General features: G+C 36.4%; 1 protein-coding gene across 5 annotated transcripts in view; it reads left to right on the top strand.

The window, feature by feature from the left end:
* CEP128 (centrosomal protein 128) overlaps nucleotides 1–25516 on the top strand; it is a 398532-nt gene that overhangs the window by 89627 nt on the left and 283389 nt on the right. For all 5 annotated transcript variants that reach the window (XM_040477908.1, XM_040477910.1, XM_040477907.1 and 2 more), the window contains one exon: nucleotides 1483–1634. In XM_040477908.1, coding sequence (XP_040333842.1) covers nucleotides 1483–1634 — 152 coding nt within the window. The remainder of the gene's footprint in view (nucleotides 1–1482; nucleotides 1635–25516) is intronic.

The raw sequence follows: 25516 nt of genomic DNA, 5'->3' as shown, positions 1-25516 counted from the left end.
CCTTCGGGGCTGGTTTGTAAGGGAGACCAGAGAGGAGGGTTACTGTGTAGGACAGCTTTCCCTATCACTAATGGAATCACTGCTATCTATTGGCTCAATGGAATCTTTTTTTTTTGTGCACTTTTAACAAGGAACCTATCCAATGACCTAGAATGAAGCAAAGCGTTCTTAAGCTTACTCTTGTGTGGAAAAGCAAAGGACTGTCCATAAGGACTTTGAAATGACAAAAAACTAGTGCCAGTTGTGGGCACCTTCCAGTGTTCTGAAAAATCACTCATTTCTGCCAAACACTGTGGCCTGATACTGAGCATCCAAGCATGGGAGAAGATCACCCACAATCCTGCAGTGAGCAAGTGAGCGAGCCAGCAAGCGAGAGAGAACCATTGACTCCGTTGTGATCATGTGATGTTTGACGTCACGTACTACTAGTATTTTTTATCAAGATAAAATGTATTAGAAATGTTTGCTCATCTTGCAGAACACTCTCAGAACAAGTTACTCACATTCCAGCATTTTACTGTATTTCTTTCTGTGTGATAACTGTATCTGTAAAATCTGTATAGTATCTGTTATTACTTTTATGCTATTAAAAATTCCTATATATTTTCCATTCGTGTATCCACATTCATCCAAGATGTGAAATTTTGAACAGTGTGATTGATATCTCTCAGTTCAGATGTATCTTGTGAATGATGTATAAATTGAATTTGCTAATGTTTCCTTCCCTTTCCCTTTCCCAGAAAGGAAACTACTGGAAAAACAGTAGTTTTAAATTGGTAGTAGATGTTCTAATTTTTGGTATCTTAGACTCCAGGAAGTACTTTATTTATATGTTTTATTTCTATTCGTGGAGTGTAAGTTCATCGTGAAAGGGTTTTTATGGTATTTATCTTTGAAGAAGATGGTACGACAGTGTCTTGTGTGTCCTAGACCAAGTGTGCTGAATTTAATGCCAAGTCTGTTTATATTGTTCAGTGATGATAATTTCAGGTAGTAGTCTCCAGAATTAGTAAATTAGTTAGTGGTCCTACACAATCAGAGATTTAACAATATCATTTGTTTATTTTGCAAGAAATCATCATTTTGTGTGTCAACTTCAGTAACCTTCAGCTGATGTAGAACTTAGCCAAAAATTCTTTCAGTATTTCTGTATTAGAGTTTAGAGGCAGGGATGTAAAGAAAGTTAAAGAAAAAAATATATAGGATTTTCCTGAACTCAGTTCTACTAGAAACCTGATACCAACTCAAGTTTTAGTATCACAATGGAATAATACTGGATAACACATCAACGTATACATTTTAGAAAACTGAGTGAGACTTGAAACAATAGACTCGCAAATTCTGAACAGTCTGTAGAGTGACAGTGTTAATAAGTGGATTGTGTTAGCTGGAATTTTCGAACGTCAAGGCTTTGTACCATTTGAAAGTACATTCTCCCGTGAATGAAGAACAATCATCAAGCTTTACATTTTCTCTTTTAAGGGGTTGAGCGGGAAAAAGAGAATCTGGAGAAGCAGATGTCAGATTTGAGGGTGCAGCTGAACTTCAGTGCAATGGCATCTGAGTTAGAGGAAGCGAAGCGGTGCATGGAGCGAAAAGACCAGGAGAAGGCACATTTTGCAGCGCAAGTAGAGGTGACTTTGCTATTTTCAAGCTGTATTTGAAGGACATTAGTTTTGTTTCATAGAATTGCTTAATGAAGTTTTAATGTAAAGTTTGTGATATTTTATGAACTCTAGTTTGAGTAAACATAACACAAAGTTATATAGATGACTACTTTATATATAGAAATGTCTGTAGATTCATTTCTCTTTCATTTGGACCTTAAAGCCAGGAACCTATTAAACTTGGCAGTATTTTTCTTCTAGTAGCAAATTGAGCCCTTCCTTCAGACAGAAAGTACCTTTATTTGAAGGAATGGTGAATTATCATTTATTTTGGGGGTGAAACTGGAAGACGGCACAGCAAAGAGGGTATTATTGGTATTTCTTCTTTGGAACCATGAATGTTTTTAAATCTCTGCCTGCTGTGGAAGAGGTGGAATTACACTGCCTCCATTAATTTAGGGTGTGTGGTAATCATGAATGACGTGTAAGTAGGTAGCTACCTTTCCCCATTTGCCTTTTTTTTTTAATGTGTATTTATTTGAGAGAGAGAGAGAGAGAGAGAGAGAGAGAGCGAGCATGCGCCAGTGGGGGAGGGGAAGAGAAAGAGGGAGATGTAGATTCTCAGGCTCCAGGCTCTGAGCTGTCAGCACAGAGCCTGACACGGGGCTCAAACTCAGGAACAGAGAGCTCATGACCTGAGCCAAAGTCAGACGCTCAACAGACTGAGTCACCCAGGTGCCTCCCCCCGTGGCCTTTTATCTAGCGTAGACAGGGTAATTATCTGAAAATATTAAAAATCAAAAGAAAGAACTTCATAAAAAGGAAATGTCTTAATTCCATTTATAATTACGCAAATTAGATCAGACATGGATGACACATTTAGAAATAAATATGTATCAGACCTCCCTTTATATCTGGTTTTTCTTAGTGGAGTTGTATTCCACTTATAATAAGGTGCCATATTTGAAGAATTTTCTAAACTATAATGAAAGGTAGAAAATTGGTGTTAAAGATATCAAACTTTATATAACCCAAAGGAAATATTTAATGTTATGCTAGTCTGAGTTTCTTTTTCATCTTGGAAAGATGCATTTTCTTCATTTTCATCAATGGAAAAATGTATTTTAGATTTGCTTCAAGATTCAGATTGTAAAGCTGATGAAATACTGACATACTTTTTACAAAGCCCTTTACATGTATAATAAATACTTATCAGAGACATTATCAGAGCAATTGTAATTTAGGACTTCAAAAGTTTGCTTCACAGGTATTGTTTTAACCCTTGATCCTGTTGGCAAAAGTGCTAAAATATTATTTTGCCAAAGTTAAGTATTAAAAAAAAAATAACCTATACTAGTAAATATCAAAGGTAGAAAAATTCCTTGGCTAACCTGTTTATAACCACATATTGGTCTGTCCTTCTTCCCTTCCTTCCTTTTCATTGTTTGATTTCATTTACCACTTGCAGAATCAGTTGAAAAAAAATCTCACATAAGCATTTAAAAAATTACTTATAATAACCTAATAATGCCCTTATTCAAAGAGCCTGGCTTTCCCCTTGCCCTAACAATAGATCTTTTACATTTTCACCTGGATTAGGGAAAGACTTGGAGTTCTCTTGGATTAGTTTGGGTTAATTATACAGATTTTGATGTGAAAGACAATTGGACAGAGAGGTTGAGCATTTACTCACATATTAAACACTTAATGACTGTCTTGTTACATGTCAGGCACTATTCTAGGTGGTGGTGACATGGCAATGAACAAAAGTCAGGCAGATTTCCCTGTCTCTATGCAGGTGACATTCTAAAATTGATGAAAAAAGTTCTTTGGGTTTGTCTCAAGTCTAATTCAAATTTATTTCGGAGGATGAAAATGTTTTTTTCCCTGTTGCCATTAAAACGGTATTACAAAAAGATACTGTTTTTTCTGGAAGAAATTCCCATTAACCAGTTTTTATTTTCCTGACATTATTTTTAACAATAAAATAAATTTATAACCATTGTTTTAGATTAAAAAAATTTTTTTAATGTTTATTTATTTTTGAGAGAGAGAGAGAGAGAGAGAAAGAGAACACCACGTGAACAGGGGAGGAGCAGGGAGAGAGGGAGACATGGAATCTGAGGCTCCAGGCTCTGAGCTGTCGGCACAGAGCCCAACATGGGGCTCAAACTCCTGAACCACGAGATCTTGACTTGAGCTGACGTTGGATGCTTGACCGACTGAGCCACCTAGGCGCCCCCCACCATTTTAGATTTTATGACATTTCTGATTATGGCTTATTTTTCATACCTTGTGAAGGCCCTTTGAATATCTTTATTCCCAAGCTATTCGCAGAATGACAGTGTAGGCTTTGTGAAGGTATTGGTCATGGATCACTCAATGTAACTTCTAACAGTCATTTTATTGAAATTTAACTGAAAGATACTTAGTCTCTATTTTTCAGATATGTTTGATAGCATTTATTTTTCAAAAATATTTGGTGTTGCCTTATACATTCTGTAAAGAATGGCTATTAATCCTCTTTAGTTCCTTTTTAGAAAGCAAATACGAATAAGACAAGATGCTCAGAATGTGACTGTTGGTCAGGCCCCCAAATATTTGCATAATACTCTTTTTTTTGGCTTGTTCAGTCAGTAATCTTTCTCTTTTTAATGTTTATTTGCTTAATTTTGAGAGATAGGGACAGAGAATCCTAAGCAGGTTCCACGCTGTGAGCACAGAGCCCAGCTTAAGGTACTTGATCCTAAGAACCATAAGATCATGACCTGAGCTGAAATCAAGAGTTGGATATTCAACCGACTGAGCCACCCAGGAGCCCCTAATCTCTTTTCCTTCCTGAAGCCTTCCTAGACTCTATCAGCTGCAAGTGATAATCCTTCTTTCTGTACCTCATCCTTTTGCTCACATCACTAATGTTCTTATGGCACCTTTCTCACACTGCCTTAAAGTAGTCCGGGCAGATGTCTTTAAAATTTCAAAACGAGTTGAAATGAAGGAGAAAGGGGACTGCATTAGAAAGTTGCCCTGTCAGTAGGACAAATCTGACCTTGATGTCCTTACCTTGGTGAACACCTCATGTTTCAAGATCTTGTCCTCACATCTGGAAACTTGAACTTTCTGTGTTCTAGAATTAATGTGACCCAGGAAACTGGTTCATACTAATAATGAAATTTACTAGGGAGCAGTGCCAGCTCATTCATGTACCCTCTGGGGGTTTCTTTATGGATGTTTCAACACTGATCTCTTATGCAGGGCACCAGTCTCCCAGTTTTCTATACCTAGGTTTTAGAAGGTTGAATTAGTGACCAAAAAGTTGCTTGGTGAACACAGTCAGAGAATAATGTCTGAAGAACTGTTTGTTCCTGGCTATTGTAAGGTTCTCTCACCCTCCACCTTTCTTTACCTTGTAACCAGAGACCTGTTTATTTCCTTAGATTCCTATCTTTATTTCTGGAGTATGTTGAACTGCCCCTTTTTTTTTTTTTTTTTTTTTTTTTTTTTTTTTAAAAGTCTTCTCAGCTTCCACTCTGATGCTCAACCTTCTGTTTGCATTTTCTTCTGATATGTTGCGGTGCACAGATTTTGCTCTGGGCTATTTACCAGTATGCATTGATGTTGTAATTCAAACTTGTGGCATTCTGGAAGCCACTTATGAATTAAATACTTATATCTTTTTCAAATCATAAATGAGTATGGGTTAAGAACCAGGTCTTGTCTCTATACTCCTTTGTGCTCCTTGACAGTGTCTTACCCATATTAGTTGCTAAGTTAGTATTTGTTGACCAAAATCGTAAATTATACAATATTTTTGTGGTTATTTTTTAAAGCTAACATTTGTTGCCTGGTCATTTTTTAACAGCACGTTAAATGGGTGGCTCGGTTGGTTAAGCGTCCGACTTCAACTCAGGTTATGATCTCACAGTCTGTGGGTTCCAGCCTCTCATTGGGCTCTGTGCTGACAGCTCAGAGGCTGGAGCCTGCTTCAGATTCTGTGTCCCCCTCTCTTTCTCTGCCCTTTCCCTGCTCTTTCTCTCTCTCTGTCAAAAATAAATAAACATTTAAAAAATAAATTAATAAAATCTGTTAATTTCTGGAAGAGTTGTCAGTATTCCAGAGGACCTTTGCTCTTTCTTATTGATGGCGTCAGTTTTTGTTGATCCAGAGTACACATTTTAAGCAGTTGTTTCACACAGGAGAAAAACAGTGAAAACACCTTGTAAAAACCGGAATGAAAGGTGCATTTGGGTTTGCATAATTTACCTTTAAAATTATACCTAAAACCTTAAATCTGTATATGCATAGAAAATACTAAGTACGTTTTTTTTCTTCTTCTAAACTTGAGTTGAACCTCATTAACCTTGATAGGCTATTTGTATTCATAAGAATTCCAAGTATCCTTGATCATTGATTCCCCCTGATTTAATCTCAGCCTCCATCTTCCATCAACTTACTTTTCTTGAAAAAAAAAAATTTGACTTTTAAATTCAATGAGGAACTTCAAAGAAAGGGAAAAAAAAACCCAAGGTGCTGTACATAATTTAGATTAAATGTTGAAAGTGATAATTGAGTGACAACTGACATGATTATTCATTAGCAGAAACTTGGGACTGTAATGCCATAATTTACTTTTAAAAAGAGGATAGTGGAAAACAGGAATGATAATCAATATAAACTTTTCTTTTTGATGATTAGTACATTAGGAACAGAAGGAAGGTTGTTCCTTTTAACGCACTTTTAATATAAACTCTTGATTCTTGGATTTCTTATACAAAGCTGGCTACTTTACTATGTACTTTGCTATAGTGTTATACAATACTATACAATATTACTTTTAAACCCTTCTTAGAGATCTTAATTGCCCTGTCTGTAATTTCTACTGTTCTTTTTTATCTTAATAATTTATTCCTTATCTAAGTGCTTGTTGTAAAATAAGGTATTATCTGAGTACTAAGTAGTATTTAATGCGTAGGTTATAAAGAAAACAAATATTGACAGCAAAGCTTTATAACAAAGGCTAAAATTGTTGAACCTAGTGGAGAGGAGATCTGTCTTTGTTATTAACCAAATTCACTGACAGTGAAACAGATTGCTAAGTCCACAGATGCTCTGTACTCCAAGTTCTTCATAAAGGCAATTACTGGCAGAGATGCCCTACGATAAAAACTCTAAAACTAAATAAACCTTGACACTTTGAGGAAGATTTAGTTTCTCAAATCTTACACCTATATGGAATAATAAAGGAATTCTAGGAGCTGTGAAGAGAGGCAGCTTTTACATTTTCTGTAACTTAGAGTTGCGTGAATATTTCCATAAAGCTGGAAAGTAACAGTGGACCAAATATCTTAAGTTTTCTTTTAAGGTATCACCAGTGTTTGCTGTAGTTTATCATTTGAATACGGTCAGTAAAGCAATAATTTGGGAATAAAAGTGTCTATTTTCAAAATCTTTATTTTCTGAAGTCATGATGATATCTGTTTCATGTGTTTTATATATAAAATACATGTAAATTTCATGTATTTTATGTATATATTGACATAAATTTCATGTATTTTATGTATATAATGAATATATATAAATTGAAAAGACCTCTTTGTGGCGTGTGTGTGTGTGTGCGCGCGCGTGCACGTGCATGGACATAGATGCATGAAGTTGGTGGGGAGAGAGGGAGAAACATTCCTCACAAAATAAGTATTGATAACTTATGTCAGTTATCGATTTGATATTAAAAGCAATTATAAGGATAAAATATACCGTTGGGGATAATTATTGAAGGACTTAACTATGGAAAAATACGTGATATCAAATGAATAAGGTAACGTTTTTGCAGAATCTAACTAATTTATAGTTGTTCTTTTCTTGACTACCACAAATGATATTAAAGAGCTATAAAGTAGACTTTATAATAAGCATATTTGACTGTTCATGCATTATCCCTATAGTTTTTACAGTTAATTTTAGAGTGATTTTAATTGATAAGGTATCATTTTAAGTGGAGAGTTAAATTACATTTTAGATGTTTGTTTTCAGGCAGCTTTCTACAAGGAGAAATGAGATTAAGCTCAGCCTCAAACAACAAAAAAGTCCGTGGGCCTGTTATACTCTTGAAAATGTTTGAATGGTATAAATTATCTTTACAAAACAAAGTTTTTAATAAGCAACACATGGCTAACATAAAAGTCAGTGTTAGCAACTTTTTTTTTTTTTCAAATGTTACACATTTAATTTCTGGTACTTGCAAGAAATATGTGTTGATGTCAGTGCTTATTTTGTGGGGGAAACTATCATGATATTAGACTATGGTTTGCTCTTCCTTAGAGAAGATTAACCAGTTAGGCAAATTTTTGGCAATTGTCATTAAAGAGCAGTTTATGCATTTGTTAATGGTGGATTACCTTGTTGTAGAACAAACTTCCTAGTGAGAAAAACTGGAAAAGCTGGGTAAGACATGTATTTAAAAAAAATACATATATCTTTGAAGTTGTCAGAGAGTTATCTGGGTGCAAGGACAGGAGGAGTCCTGTATTCTGCTGAGGAGTAGAGTGCAGAGTGATTAGTCTGACACTGGGTGCCACTCTTCCCCTGAAATGTCACAAACTGAGCAAGGCTTACCGATAGAGCGTAGCTTCGTGAAAGAAGCAGGGCCCTTGTAAACGTCCCACACTCTCAGTTGGGATACCCAAAGGGCTCCTGGGTGAGCGGAAAATGCACGAACAGTCACAGAAATGTAGCTTTGAATCCGCTGTGACGTTATCTGTCCCTACTCTAGCTGCCCATCTAAATAAAAGTAGATCTTTTGTGGGGGTGGGGGGAAAGGTATTATCCAGAGCCCTCATGTTATTTCTGTAATTTGTCTTACAGTGTCTAGCATTTTATCAAAAACTTAGCAGTCAGGGGCGCCTGGGTGGCACAGTCGGTTAAGCATCCGACTTCAGCCAGGTCACGATCTCGCGGTCCGTGAGTTCCAGCCCCGCGTCAGGCTCTGGGCTGATGGCTCGGAGCCTGGAGCCTGTTTCCGATTCTGTGTCTCCCTCTCTCTCTGCCCCTCCCCCGTTCATGCTCTGTCTCTCTCTGTCCCAAAAATAAATAAAAATGTTGAGAAAAAAAAAATAAAAAAAAAAAACAACTTAGCAGTCATACCAAGAAACAAAACACACATTACTAAAAAGCAAGATATAAGCAGGAAATAGAAATAGGTATATAGGCTGTTCAAATATTGGAATTAACACATCAACTTTAAAACAATGGTTATTAATATGTTAAGAAATTAGATCATAAGATACTTAATTCTAGCAGAGAACAGGACATTATAAAAAGAATAGAAATCTGAGAACCAAAATATATAGTAACTGAAATTAAGAGCTGGATAGGTAGGTAAGGTTTAACAGAAAATTAGACACCTTTTTTCTTATTCTTTTGAAGAAATTTATGAGGCTTCCATTCATATGTATGTTTAGGTTATATAATTTGTGGTTTGGTTACTGGCTTTATGATCTGTTTTTCTATCTTCTAATTGGTAAAAAGAAAAACAATTTATTCAGTCTTTCATTCAATAAATTTTTATTAAGGGTCTATTAGGTATTGAGTCTGGTGATAGAATCAGGGGTTACACACATGAAATCAACATGCATTGCCCTCAATAAAGTCAAAATCACCTAACTTCTATTTAGCACTGAAGTTTCAGTTCACTAGAAAAGCCAGGCCCCCTTCACCCTTGAGAGGAAGAATCATAGTGAGACTTAAAATGAGGAACAGGGATGTGGGGGGTCTGAACCTTAGGAAGTAGGCATGAGGAGCCTCCATCCCTATGGTACCAGGATGGCCTCCCTCCTCCAATGGCAGAACAATAAATGTAAAAACAAAGAGTCCTTGAAGACAAAAGCAGAAATACCTTCAAATATAAATTGGTGTTTGGTGATTGAAAATATGAACGATGGTTTTATAGTCTCATAGGCTTAACAATTCCATTATTTTGTCACATTGGCCCGTTCTGTTTGTCCCTTCTAGATTACAAGAAACTGAGACACACTCAAATGAGGTTTTATGTAGGGAGGCAAGAAACTATCTTGACAGCTGCCCTTCCGGGGTTCATGGAGAAAACAAATTTTATACATGTTACCACACTGACTCTGTCATTGAGACTCCTTAGATTGCAACGATAAGAAAACTTGAGGGTGCCTGGGTGGCTTATTTGGTTAAGTGTCCGACTCTTGGTTTTGGCTCAGGTCATGATCCTGTGATTTGTGGGTTTGAGTCCCGGGTCAGGCTTCCTTCTGGCAGTGCAGAGCCTGCTTGGGATTTCTTTCTCTCTCCTTCTCTTTCTGCCCCTCCCCACTTGAGTTCAGCACTGTCTCTCAAAATAAATAAACTTAAAAAAAAAAAAAAAAGAAAAGACAGGGTGCCTGTGTGGCTCAGTTGGTTAAGCATCTGACCTCCGCTCGGGTCACAATCTCACAGTTCATGAATTCAAACCCTACGTCAGAGTCTGTGCTGATAGCTCTGAGCCTAGTGCCTGCTTCAGGTTCTGTGTCTCCCACTCTGTCTGCCCCTCCCCTGCTCACATTCTCTCTCTCCCCAAAATAAACAAACATTAAAAATACTTAAAAAAAAATAAAAAGAAAAAAAGAGAAAACTTGAGCCATTTTTAGATGACTGTCTTGGATTCAGCATTAATTCATTGGTACAGTCATCTGTGACCATGGTGGTGTAGTCATAGGACTCTACTACAGTCTTTTTTTTTTCCCCTGTGAATGGATTTGAGTTACTATTGAGTATGAATTGCTTTCAAGCTAAGAAACTTCATTGAATTTTTCTTATAAAGCTGGTTTACTAGCAACATATTTTCTTAGTTTTTGTTTACCTGAGAATGTCTTTATTGCACCTCATTTTAAAAAGATAATTTTGCTGGATTTAAAATCTTAGTTGACTTTCTTTCAGCACTTTGAATATGTCATCCTGCAGGTTTTGTTTATTCCTTGTTTCTCATGAGAAGTTTAATGTTAATCCCATTGCATTCCTGTTCCTGAGGAGCCACTATTTCTTGTACTGCTTTCAAGATTTTATCATTGTCTTTGCCTTCAGTGTTTGATTCGGATATGTTCTTTGTATTTAACCTACTTGCAGTTCATCAAGCTTCTTGGATATGTAGCTTATGTTTTTTTTTCAGATTTGGGAAGTTTTAGCTATTATTTTCTCTTACATATTTTTTGTTTCTCTCCATTCCATCTAGTGTTTTTTTTTTTTTTTTTTTTTTAGTTTATTTTGAGAGAGAGCACGTGTGCGCACAAATGGGGGAAGGGGCAGAGAGAAAGGGATAGAGAGAATCCCAAGCAGGCTACACACTGTTAGCACAGAACCCGATGTGGGGCTCAAACTCATGAACCATGATAGCATGACATGAGTTAAAATCAAGAGTCAGATGCTCAACTGACTGAGACACCCAGGTACTCCCCTACACCCCCATCTAGTATTTCTGTTGCATGTATGTTGGTATCCCACATTTCTTTGGGGCTTAGTTCATTTTTATTTTTTCTCTTTCTCCTTAAGGTGGCATAATCTCCATTGATTCACTGAGCCTTTCAAATGAATTTTTTATTTCACTGGCTGTATTTTGCAACTTCAGAATTTCCATTAAAAAATAATTTCTATCTTTTTATTGCTATTCTCTATGACATTGTCATTATACACTCTTTTTATTAAAAAAAATGGTTTCCTTTAGCCCTTTGAACACATTTATTAAAGCTTTTTAAAAATCTTTGTTAAGTTCAACATCTGGTCCCCCTCAAAGATAGTTTCAGTTGTCTTTTTTTTTCTTTGTAGAGGTCACACTTTTTATTTTTTGTTTATTTTTTATAAAGTTTATTTATTTTGAGAGAGAGAGTGCATGAGTGGTGGAGGGGCAGAGAGAGAGAGAGAGAGAGAGAGAGGGAGAGAGAGAGAGAACACCCCAAACAGACTCTGTACTATAAGCACGGAGCCACCGACGCAAGTCATGAACCTGATCTGAAATCAAGAGTCAGATGCTTAACCGACAGAGCCAACCAGGCACCCCGCGGTCAGACTTTTTAGATTTCTTTTCATGTCTACTGATTTTTACTGAAATTGGACATTTTATATATTAAGCCTGGATACTAATTCCCCACCTTTTGGGGTTTGCTGTTACTATTTGCCTTTTTGTCTCTCCTGTTACTCCTCAGAGGGTACAGCCTTAAGTATGTGTGGAGTCTCCTTGACAACCAGGGATGATTGTGGTTTTAGCTGGGTTCTCTTTGACTCTCTAGTTCCCTGACTCTCCCCATTAAACTTTTGACTTTTGGATAGTCTGATTCTGTTGATACCCCACCTGGCTTTATCCTCTCCAGTAATTGCTAGCTGATCTTTTTTTTTTTTTTTTGGACAATGCCCTGGAATTGTACCACAGTCTGATTTTATTAAAGACCGCTCTTCTTAGCTTTTTCCTTGACTCTCTCTATTAAATTTCTAGCTGATCTGTTGTTTCACTTGTTGCTACTAGTATTATGGAAATTACCAGCTTCTTAACCACTTGCCCCCAAGATCTTCATCATTTTTGACACCATCCTTAGACATTAATTTCCTTATGTTCTGTTACAAGTAAAGTCAGTCCCCTTAGAACTTTGAGCTCTCTGTTTATGTAACTTCCCTCTTCTCAGCTGAGCTCAGGGACTGTAGCCTGCTTCCCTTTGGGGTGGTGCCTCAGCTCTTCAAGTGTGGTGCCGAGTGGGGATGGTAGCCCCTGATCTTCTGAGCTTGTCTCTTCTGTTGTGGAACCTTCACTGTATGAGAGAGCTGGGGCAGGAGCAGTCTAAGTCTGCGATGCCTTCTGTCCTATGAGTAGAGGCTGGTTGGGAAAAGAGACCCTCAGTCCTTTGACTGTGTCTATTTGGCATAGAGTTTCCACACATTCATCTGGGGGGTGATGGTCCCTCTATGGGTCCTTGAATCTAAGATGAAGGATGTTGTAAAATTTACTAAACTACTTTATGTTAATAAGTGAAGGATGCATATAATAATCTCTAGGGTAACCACTAAAAGAAGAGTAATGGGTATATAGCTAATACAGAAGAAAAAAGTGAAACAATTAAAAATTATTTCCAGGGGTGTCTGGCTGGCTCAGTCCATAGAGCATATGATTCTTGATCTCAGGGTTGTGAATTCAAGCCCCACTTTGGGCGTAGAACTTACTTAAAAAAAAAAATTACTCCCCAAAGAGAACATAAAAGAAAATCTTCACAACATTGTGTAAATGAATATTTCTTCCAAAATTTCCACCTTACACTTGGCTGCATTAGGAAAATGAAAAGAACAAGCAACCCTGGGAGAAGATATCTGCAGAACATATATGTAACAAAAGACTGGTATCGTGTTTATATATCATTCCTGTATATTTGGTGACTTACAACTGTGCTTGGTTGTTTTAACATTTGTAAAGTATATGAGAAAATCCTATTAGTATCTCAACAGATAAAGCATTTATGACAGTTCAATATCCATTAATTAGGGAAACTTTTAGTTTCCCTAGTTAAAAGGAAGAGAGGGAAACTTTCTGATACTGAAGAATATCTACTAAAAACCTATAGCAAATGTCATACTTAATAGTGAAATACTGATTTTATTTTATTTTTATATTTTTAAGTTTATTTATTTTGAGAAAGAGACACAGAGTACACGAGCCAGGGGTGGGGCAGAGAGAGGGAGAGAGAATCCTAAGCAGGCTCTGCACTGCCAGCGTAGAGCCCAGTGTGGGGCTAAAACCCACAAACTGTGAGAGCATGCCCTGAGCGGAAGTCAAGAGCTGGATGCTCAACTGACTGAGCCACCCAGTCACCCCTGAAATAGTGATTTTAAATGAAGGAAGCACTTTCCTCTATTCAATAATGTAATAGGGTTAATAGTCCAGGCAATAAAGGAAAAAAAAGGGTATCTGTTAGGAAAGGAATTAATAATGTCTTTATTTCCACCTGATATTTTTAAAAAATCCATGCACTCTACAGGTAAATTATTAGCATTAACAAGTGAGGTATATATTTAAGCTAAGATAATTAAAACCACATATCAAAATAAAATGAACTTTGATCAGACCTTTAAGGCTAAACTAAAAACCACTGAATCATGTTCAGTCACATTGTTTCCACAAAACATGTTGTCCTAAGTACTGATTAAAAACAAATAGAATTTTTTTTTGCACTCTTGGTTAATTTATGTAATTTATTTATTTATTTTTAAAGAGAATATACATAATCAACATTAAGGTCAAGAAAAGAATTCTACCTGTACATATGAAGAAGAAAAATTAGAGTATCAAGTCATTATATTAATATGAATCCGTGGCTGCTCTAGATTAGCATCGTCTGGTAGCACTTTCAGCAGTGAGGGAGATGTTTTAAATCTGTGCTGTTCAATATGTTAGCCATATGTACCCATAGAGGACTTGAAATGAGGTCAGTGTGGCTGAGTTTTTAATTTTAATTTTACTTAATTTAAATATAGGTGGAACTTAAATGGTGGGAATGTGATTGGATGGTGTGAAACTAGGTTAGGAGCCATGTCTTATATTCCTGTGGGTGTAGAAAGCACACTGATTTTCCTTTGATTGTCTGAAATATGACCTGGCTGTGTCGTGGGAAGGTGGTGTTCTTGGACTTGATTGAGAACTGATTAAAGGAACATCCTTCATAGCCAGCCCTTTCTAAGTATACAGGAGTCAAGAAAGGGATTATTCTTTCTTTCTTTCTTTCTTTCTTTCTTTCTTTCTTTCTTTCTTTCTTTCTTTCTTTCTTTCTTTCTCTTTCTTTCTTTCTTTCTTTCTTTCTTTCTTTCTTTCTTTCTTTCTTTCTTTCTTTCTTTCTTTCTTCTTTTATTGTGGTAAAATACACAAAACATAAAATTACCATCTTCACCATTTTTTATTTATTTATTTTTTTTTATTTTTTATTTTTTTAAATTTTATCAACGTTTATTTATTTTTGGGACAGAGAGAGACAGAGCATGAACGGGGGAGGGGCAGAGAGAGAGGGAGACACAGAATCAGAAACAGGCTCCAGGCTCTGAGCTGTCAGCCCAGAACCTGACGCGGGGCTCGAACTCACGGACCGCAAGATCGTGACCTGGCTGAAGTCGGATGCTCAACCGACTGCACCACCCAGGCGCCCCTTCACCATTTTTTAAATGTACAATTCAATGGTATTAAATAAATTCACATTATTGTACAACCATCCATTCTCATCCCCACTGAAACTCTGTATCTATTAAATAACAACTCCCACTTCCTATCTCCCTCAGTTTCTGGCAACCACTATTATACTTCTTATACCACTCTGAGTACCTCACTGAAGTGGATTCATGTAGTATTTCTATCGATGTGGTTGGCTTATTTCACTTAACATAATGTCCTCAAGTTTTATCTATGTTGTAGCATATTGCAGAATTTCCTTCTTATATATTCCATATATGGAATCCATATATCTATATATCTATATCTACACACACATACATATATGTGTATATATATATATATATATATATATACACATATATATACTGATGCATAAATAAGCAAAATGAGGTCTATATTGTGCTTATCTATGGTATATATATTCCATATATGGTATACCATAGATAAGCAAAATATATATCACATTTTGCTTATTTATCCATCAGTTCATGGATACCTGGGTTGTTTCCATATTTTAGCAATTGTGAATAATGCTGTTAGGAATAATGCTGTGAGTGTATAAATATCTCTTCGAGACTCTGCTCCTAGTTTTTTGGGGTATATATCCAGAAGTAGAATTATTAGATCATATGGTAATTCTGTGTTTAATCTTTTGAGGAACCACCATACTCTTTCCCACAGTGGCTATACCATTTTATATTCCTATCAACAGTGCACAAGGGTTCCAGTTTCTCCACATCCTCATCAACACATGTTATATTCTGTTTTTTATTTATTTGTTTTTTAGTAGTAGCCATCCTAATGGATATGAGGTGGTATCTCTAGAGAGCATTATTTTTGTTTGAAACAGTATTAACAAAAGAAAAAAAGGCTCCCCTATTCCATTTAGCCTTCCTTAGCTTTGATTTCTTTCAAGAAATCAAAATTGAGAAATTAAGAAAAGTTGATTTCTCTTAACTGCACAATGTTACTGTGTCACGTAAGATAACATGTCTGTTTTCTTTCAAATAAACCGTAATTCTCTATTAGAATGTAGAACGTTAATATTAAGTGTTAGGTTACATTTAATTTCTCCTCTTGACTATATGTCACGTAATTAGAGATAAAATATTTCTTTAGTTGAACTGTGTAATTTATGTTGGTCCTCAGCTGCCACATCAATATTGGTAAGAACACAGGTGTCTGTGTTTTATTGATGCCTGCTTTGTCCTAATACATTTCATAGCAAATGTATAATCAGAGGTTGTTCTGCTTCAATCAAAAGCAGTCGCAAATACCAATCTGCTTAAAGCAGAATAGTTTTTTCCCATCTATATTCAAATTTTCTTCTCCCAAAGTGCTTGCTTTAGTTAAACATCAGAGTTACAGAGTTAAAATTATCAGAGTGTGAGAAAAACTAAGAAAACACAAATGTACTTTGAGATAATGTGTGCCAGGGTCAGAACTTCCCCAGTGTGTTGCTGGGGACTAGATGTTAATTATATGTCCCCTTGTGTTTTTTTTTTTTTTTTAAACATTTTTTTTAAATTTTTTTTTCAACGTTTATTTATTTTTGGGACGGAGAGAGACAGAGCATGAACAGCGGAGGGGCAGAGAGAGAGGGAGACACAATCGGAAACAGGCTCCAGGCTCTGAGCCATCAGCCCAGAGCCTGACGCGGGGCTCGAACCCACGGACCGCGAGATCGTGACCTGGCTGAAGTCGGACGCTTAACCGACTGCGCCACCCAGGCGCCCCTGTCCCCTTGTGTTTTAAGTTGAATACTGTGAAGAAATGTGTATTTAAAATATTCCATGTAGTGAACATCATGACTAATGAAACAGAAGTTAATATTTTATTTCTTCACAAGGATATGAATGTATTTAATTAATTGAACATTATTTTTTATACTTTGCTTAAACTAAGTATCATGTTTCATTAAAAAGTACAAGGAAACTATAGTTGTATGAAGCAGATATGTTCTCATAGGATTTGTGGAGAAGTAATTATTTTTAATCACTGAGAAAGTCCAAGGAACTGTTATTTGGGATTAATGTCCTTTTATGTATCTCTGCTTCATTTGACAAAAAGAAAATGATACTAGTATACATGGTCAAAATTAGAAGGATAGAAAAGACAGAAGGTTATATTGGTAAAGGAAGAATTTATTTGTGACATGGTTACTACAGTGATCCCTGATGTTTAATGTGACTGATCCCTAACTCATAAAAGGGTTTGGATCAGTTATTTTTCCTTATTTTTAAGAACTTTTTAATTAAAAATTTTTATTTTTTGAGAGAGATTTGCAAGCAAGTTCCATGCTAAGTGTGGAACCTGATGCAGGCCTTGATCTCATGACCCTAGGATCATGATCTGAGCTGAAATCAAGAGTTGGACACTCAAACCAGCTGAGCCACCCAGGTGCTCCTAGATCAGTTATTAAAGACAATTAATATGTATTTTGCTTGAATTAAAAAAAATTGACTCAGATTTTAGGTATATATTCTACTTTCAGCCAATCATGACTTAAAAAAGTTTTAAATAGTGTGATCTCAATGAGTGATGGTCTAATTTAGCTGTGTGTAGCTATATTTTGGGGCTACCACACTTGTTTTGATTGATTTGAGTTCTTTTATTCAGAGACTTGCCTTAACTCTCCTGACTGTGGAAAATTGATTAGTTGTCCTCTCACTATCAGTTCATAAAACACCTAAATTATACCGAAATGAATGAGTTTATCAAGACATGCAAGAATTTGTCAGGCTCATTTCCCAATAGAGGTGAGTGGGGCATGGCTTAATTGAGAATCTGAGAATTTCAGGTGAAATACTGTTAAATCTGTCCTTTTGTTTATACAGTAAAGGCAAAACTTTATAACATCAGGTAGGGGTTAGTGTGGGAAATAGAACTGCTCTAGGTATTTTATGCAATAGTTGTTTATAATAATATTGGCAGATGTGGCTTGGCCTAGGCTTCTAAGAAAGGGTAGCATGAAGGGGGATATTCACTGCAGAACAAAATAAATTCTATCTATGAGACCTTGCTGGCCAGCAGCAAAAAGCCAAATTAGCAAGTATATTGTCTCCACCTCATTTCCACAGTTTAATTCTGTCTCTGTTGAGTCTGATTTGCCCCCAAACCTAGCTCAAGGGAGTACTGAACGTTCAGTTTTGTAGCCTCTGTGGAATGGGAGAATGTATTAGAAGGAATTGGGCATAGGGACTGACTGCTTTTGGTCCTAAACCACAGTGCTAGTAATCAGGTTTTCTTTTAGCTGAGAAACATGACCTTGCTTTGTCTTTGAGCCTAGCCCTGTGTCCATAGTTGGCACTCTGCGAATGCTGGCTGAATTCATGTTAATCCTAATATCATATTTACAAATACCTTCCTGTTCATTAGTAATGTTATATTCAATCTGTAGTTTCTTTGCAGGTTTTTGTTTTTGTTTTTGTTTTTTGTTTTTCAAGCCTCCTGTCCATTTTAGGTTTGTTAAAATTAAATCATCTATATATGCAAAGTCACATGGAAACTAAAATGTTCCAACATGCTAGAAAAGAGTTTAGCTTCAATAAACACACAAAAAAATAAATAAAATTTTAGTGTTCTTTTTTTTTTTTTTTTTCCCTGTACTTGAATCAGTTCTCTTTCTCACCTGAGAAATTTGCATCTCCTTTTGGCTGTAATATCCCTATTCAATCAATGTTTTCATCTTGTGTCTTCTTTAAGGAAGTCATATTTTGGACTGGAATTAGTCTTATCTTTGTTCACAGAGTCGATATTAAGGTAATTAATTGAATTCTGTTTCTAATGGTGTTCTACTTGAGGCTTGTGTGTTACTTATTAGCTTGAATGTCACTGTTTTTGTCCATATAAAGAACTGGATTTATATGCCTGTACTTTAAATATCGTTTTTGTTTCAGTGTATCCTTTTGATACAGAGAGTTGCTACTTTTCACGGTGCTGGGTATTTAGAGACCTTATTGTGAAACAGATCATTCTGTTGTGGTTTTGTGTGTTTTTATATGAGAAATATCGTAATTAATAAGGGTGTTTTCAACCAAGGAAACTTGCTAACCAAAACACCCTTAAAATAACTGGTTGTCAATACCAAGATATAAAAACTCTTAATCTTTGTAGTAATTAAAACTTAAAAGTATTTATTAGTTTTGGTAAAGTGGGTATAATACAAATACATAATTGTAAACGTTTTTAGTGTACTAAAAAAGTGTGTGGTGTGTGTGTTTATCTTCAACTGTGGTACCATATATTTGATGAATGTAAAACTGAAAGGCTAGAATTATAAGAATTAAAAGAAAAATTTATAGGTAATTTTGTCCTAGAATTTAGAAGGCACTTTAATCAAACTGTTTGGGAAGATTGAACAAATTGAACAAGTGGCTTTTTCTCTGCACTGATTTTTCATTACTATATAGAGCCTTTACAAATAATTGTGTTTCTATTTGGTTTGCCCCCGATTTGGAATCATTCATTTTCAAACATTGCAAAATCAAGTTATTTTGAATTCTTACAAAAGATTATTTGCATATGTTTGGGAGAGGTGTCTAGTTGATCGGATTCTCTTGCTGATCTTTTTCCCTCTTCCCCCTTCTCCTCTCAACACCATTTCCCATTTCCCGTGCCAACACCAGTATTAGGAGCACTTCCATCATGAAGGAAGCTACCTAAGGGAAACAGAGGACAGGAGTGCTAGGCACACGCTTGCCCTGGCTGTGTCAGCTGCTGTTGACTTCTGAGATTGACTGCCACGGACACTCATTTTCTCTCTGGCTCTGTTTGTCTCTTTCTTCCCCCTGCCTCCTTTGCTTGCTCTCTTTCTCTTTATTACTTTCAATAGCAACTGCAAATTATCTTCTTTTTGATCCCTTAGCCACCGCCTAATGGTGTTAGCTCAGGGCTCTTTTCTTTTTGACAAAGAATCATTGCTAGAAAACATTATATAAAGATAAGAACAGAGGTAGACAGTAAGAAATGAAACAGAAGTGTAGATTAGGTAGCATAAATTGGGAAGAGAGGCAAAATTTGAAATACAAAGAAAGAATTGCTCACATACATCACATTTATTAAAAATAACTGTTATGTCTCTGTTTCCCCAACTATGCTGTGTAGTTCTCTGTAGCAGTAGAATGGAGAACCACGCCTTCTTATTCATCTTTTTGTCTCAGAAGCTTGGTTGTTGCTGAGTGCAGTAAATGTTTATTGGAATGAATGAAAACATACCTGTATTTTCTTTGGAAAGACTGACAGGTGATTTTTTTTCTTGCTTTTTCTTTTTTTTTTTTTTTCTAGTCTCTTGAATTCCATAGATGGTTCTTATCTATTATAAGACAGCTCTATTGAATTTGATTGCTGAAATGAATTCGGATGAGGAAAAAATTGGTTCTAAAAGTCCATTCCTGCTTTAAAAAGATGATCTTCAATTATTTTTAATGTTGCTATAATATTTTAATATCCTAGTGTTAGCATAATGTCCTTTGGTGATTAATCTTTCTCAAGCACATATCTGATCATGTTATTCCCTTGCCGAACAACTTTTGAAAGCTTAAGCTGGATTTCACCATTCCCCCAACCTGGTTCCTGACCTTACTTTTTAAATCTCTTTTTAGCATTCTTGAAATTTACTCTTTTTTTCCCCTACTGTTTATTAATTTATTTTGAGAGAGAGAGAGAGAGCGAGTGAGCACGAGCAGGGGAAGGGCAGAGAGAGAGAGGGAGACAGAGAATCCCAAGCAGGCCCCGTGCTGCCAGAACACAGCCCCGCGTGGGGCTCTAACCCACAAACCATGAGATCATGACCTGAGCTGAAATCAAGAGTTGGGTGCTGAACCAACTGAGCCACCCAGGTGCCCTGAAAGTTACTCTTCATGAACAGCCCTGGTGGCCCAGCCTGTGGCTCTTGCCCATGCTACCATTGGTCTTAAATGCCTGTCATTTGATCAGTGACCCAGTCTTTTCTGTTCTTGACACTTGAGTTTGCCCATTGTCTCCTTATTTTATGTGCCTTTCTTGATGAGTTCTTGCTGATCAGAGTAGTTTCTCTTGAATTTACTTGCTTAAATCCTATTTCTACTAGCCAGCACTGATGTCCCTTCCCTCCTGCTTAGCTGTATTTATCCCAATCAGTATTTCCCATACAGTACTTTCCTTGGTCCCTCGGCAGGGTCATGAACATAGGAGGGGATAGCTAGTCTATGCCTGATTTTGTTTTAACCAAGCCAACTCTGTTCTGATTTTTTTTTCCTTTCAGCTTCAGAAGTTTCCAGAAACATACATGCATCAGATATTGTATAATTCCTATTCAGGATTTCCTCCTAGCTCAGGAACATGGTATCTTACTTAATTATTTAAAAGGTTGTTTGGCTAGTATCCAAGTTGCTAATATAGTTACTAACTATATGGAATCAATATTAGTTCTAATATTAGGGACCTGTGGCTAGTCTTTTTTTTTTTTTTTTTTTTTTCCTGCTGTAAACTACCTCCCTTATCTGGGATTGATTACTTTATCTCCTTGTCCCTCAATTTCCTTATCTCTAAAATATAGGCATTGAATCACATCTCTAATTTTTTTAAAAAAATTTTTATTTTAGACAGTGTGTGAGTGGGAGGGAGGCAGAGAGGGCGAATCTTAAGCAGGCTCCATGCTGATCATGGAGCCCAACACGGGGTTTAATCTCATGACCCTGGGATCATGACCTGAGCCAAAATCAAGAGTCAGATGCTTAACTGACTGAGCCACCCAGGTACCACCACACTACTTTTTAAAATGGAATATCTTGGGGCGCCTGGGTGGCTCAGTCGGTTAAGTGTCCGACTTCAGCTCAGGTCACGATCTCGCGGTCTGTGAGTTCGAGCCCGCGTTGGGCTCTGGGCTGATGGCTCAGAGCCTGGAGCCTGCTTCCGATTCTGTGTATCCCTCTCTCTCTGCCCCTCCCCCGTTCATGCTCTGTCTCTCTCTGTCTCAAAAATAAATAAACGTTAAAAAAAAAAAACAAAGTGTTAGAATATCTCTTTAACATTTTCTGTTTTCGTTTTAATGCCTTATTCATTTGAGTACGCTGTCTGTTGTTTTCTTAAAATTTGAATACGACCACTGCAGCAATTAAAAAGGGAGCCATTGGCAGCCAAAGCCAGTTTCAAGGGGAGAGTTCTTTTCTCCCATCTTCTAAATGCATTGCTGTAATGCTAATGCATTCTTTTTTTTTTTTTTTTAATTCTTTTTTAAAACGTTTATTTTTGAGAGAAAGAGCAAGTGAGCGTGCGTGTGCGTGCAAGCCGGGAGAGGCAGAGAATTCAAGCAGGCTCTGCGCTGTCAGCACAGAGCCTGTTAACAGGGCTCGAACTCATGAACTGTGAGATCATGACCTGGGCTGAATTCAAGAGTCTGACACTTAACTGACTGAGCCCCTGTAATGCATTCTTTAATACATTCTTTTCCTTTCTGTCTATTCTTTGGCCATTTTAATACAAGGACGAAAAGAGTTAACATAGTAGTTAACAGTTTCCTTAGGCCTGCTTGCAAAATAGGCCCTTGTTTGGCATCTGGGAGCCTTAATGATGATCAAGTTAGAAACTTTCCTTGATGAGTGTAGCTCATGGTGCCTAGACCTTTTCTACAAAGAATATGGTTTATGCTGAACACTTGCTTTCTTTCTGGGAGTTTGGAATTTTGGTATATACCAGGCAGATGGTACGTAAGTGACTAGTTGTAATTAAAACTTGAGGAACTGAGTCTCTAGTGAGCTTTCTTGGTAGATAGTACTTCATACATGTCAGAATTCACTGCTGGAAGAATTGAGTACACTCTGTGTGACTACTAAGACAGGACTCTTGGAAGCCTGGTCTCCACTGGTTTATGCCCCACATTGTTTTCTCTTTGCTGATTTTGCCATGTATCTTTTCACTCTCATAAATCTTAGCGTAAGTACGACTATGTACTGAATCCAGTGACTCCTTCAAGTTGTCGCCACACCTGAGACCCTCAACACAACTGCTCATTAACATGTTTTCCTACCTGAAGAAAGAGAAACAGAAAAAGACATTAAATGTATGTTTTAGGTTAAGTTGGAGCTTTTAAGCTTTATAAACCTTTGGTAACGTACTGTGAAAGGGATCAGGACATACCACCCCAACATATGCCACTTTGGTATATTGATTACTTTGAGCTGAAGGCACTTGAGAAATAGTAGATGCAAGAAGGGTACTCTGAGCTCTTTTTCTACCTAAAAAGAAGATACCCTGAGGTAGATACCTCAAGAAACCCCTGAGGAAGATACCCTCCCTCTACCAGGAAGAGAAGAACATTTTTTATCATTGGAAACTGGGAGCTGATTCCAAAATGGATCTGAACAGACAAACCTAAAATAACCCTGATCTTCCGTTAGTTTCCACCATGTATTTCCTAGCCACTTGTCTACAGTTTACTGCCCCCTAGAAGCTCATTAGATCCCTTTTCCTTTTTCTTGTCATAAATTAGAATTTATAAATTCAAATGAATTAAAAAAGGCTTAGAAGCTCTTGGTCCTAACCACTTTTATGGGTCTTCATGTTTCCAACAAAGGCTCTTAGGTATATGTATAAATATTAAATAAAATTTGTGTGCTTTTCTTCTGCTAATCCGTCTTATGTTGGTTTAATTATCAGGACCAGCTACAGAACCTAAAAGGTTCCCTTTAGGAACCAAAAAGTCTTCTCTACCAAAAAACTGGAAGGAATTCTTGGGAAAAAGAACATTTTTATGTTTTTGGATTACGTTTGTCTTTGACAGTACTTATGTAGTGATAAATAAATAATAGACTTGATTAAGTGATATGAAATTTAACCACCCTGCTCTAGTGGCTGAGATAATTTCATATAATTTAATTGTAAAAAGTTCTTTAGGATAGAAGAGGCTTCCAGGAATGTATGATAGTATTAACAGAATTGAAAATCATTCTAATGGAATAAATAAAATTGCTTTTCATTTAGCATTTCATGTAGTACATAGGAAGATACTAATATTTAGTATATGAAAACATTTATTTGTGGGTTAATGATGTGTTTGTTTACTTGTGTGCTCTATGTATATGTGTGTGTGCTAAGGATTGTTATGAGGGTTCTGTAATCTCTTGATTGTTGGGGGAGAAATGTATATTACAACTAGATAATTATGATTGGTTATTTGAGGAAGAGGGATTAAAAAAAAGTCAAAACAGTGGCTGAGTAGAACCTGCCAAGGAATGAATATAGGAAGGAATTCTATGACAGGTTTTACTTGAAGTATAACACAGATAGACTGTTGGGAGCAAATCAGTAGCAACAGTTTCCAGACTCAGGGCAGTTAGAGGCAGTGTTCATCCAGTTCAAATTCAAACCTACTTTCCCATCAGTAGTGAGAACTACAATTCCTCAGGATTAGAACCTCATCCTTTTCTGTTTATTTATACTAACATACCCAATCAATACCGTGATGTTTTCAAATACTCTTCTCAGTGAAATATTGTATGTAATATGTTAATATGAAAGTGTATAATTTTTAAAATGTGAGAACAAAGGAATTTATGTGTTGAAGCTCTGGGCTTACGTATATTAATCATGTGCCTATTCTTGTTCTGTAATTGCAGAAGAATAAATAGTGTTGAACTAATTTTCCTCCTGGGTTCAAAAGCTTGCTGGAGAAATTTGAAAAATTTGTATACTTGAGTCCGTTATAAATTTGAGGCTCACTATGACCTTATTTCTGTTTGTTAGCTTTTAAATATTTATCTCTTGTTCATTTTCTCTTCTTTTCCTATAGCAGTTATTTCAGACTTTCTCACTATTTAAATATACAATTCCATTCCCATTTCTATTCTCTCTCAGCAGAGAAAGTCTTTACTGCCATTTTATTAGCAGGACCACCTTTTTGTTCGGAGTTGGGCATCAAATAAATTCAGTTTTTTTGACATACTAAAATTAAGATGTCTGTGGGATTCCCAAATGTAGCCTGTCATTATGTAGTTAGGTATTTAAAGGCCTGGAATTTATCAGTCTGGCTCCTGAACTAGAAATCACTTATATTTCTGTCTACCTACATACTTACTTATTAGAGATATTTTATAGATAGGATGGTGCTTAATACTAGAACCCTATAGCATTATCTGTATTTAAAGGCTAAATGTAGAAGAGACCCAGGAAAGGAGATTATTAAAGAACAGGAAGAAAAAGAACTAGTAAAGAGCGGTATTATGAAAGTCAGGGAAGAAGAGAGACGTAAAAATCAGAAGGGGCAATTGACCGTGTCACATAGGAAACTAGGATAGATTGTTAAAGAGTTCGTTGTGTTTGGCTATAGGTGATCTTTGGGCGTCTTGATGAGAGTTATTTTAATTGTATGGTAGGGATGGAACCGAGATCCAATGAATGGAGAAATGAATTAGGAATAAAATTGTGAAGTATCAGGTGTGGACTGCTCTTTCTAGGAGTTTGGCTTAATAGAAGAGTGTAGGGTGCTGGTTAGATCATGTTGGATTGATAAAGGTTTTGTTTGCTTCATTAAAAAATAATATTGTGATTTTATTTTCTTATTCAAGTATAATTAACACACTGTGCTACATTAGTTTCAGCAATACAACACAATGACTTAACAATTTCACACATCTTTCAGGGCTCATCAAGATATAACCCCATCCCCTCTTCTGTGACAACAGCTAGTTAATTTATTTTTTTTTCTGTTTAGGAGTCTATTTTTTCTATTGAAGAGTCT

This window comes from Herpailurus yagouaroundi, unplaced genomic scaffold (assembly GCF_014898765.1).
Source record: "Herpailurus yagouaroundi ecotype Mexico unplaced genomic scaffold, PumYag 141, whole genome shotgun sequence".
NCBI lineage: Eukaryota > Metazoa > Chordata > Mammalia > Carnivora > Felidae > Herpailurus > Herpailurus yagouaroundi.
The sequence above is the reverse complement of the archived record's forward strand: the minus strand, read 5'-3'. Positions and strand labels throughout refer to the sequence as shown.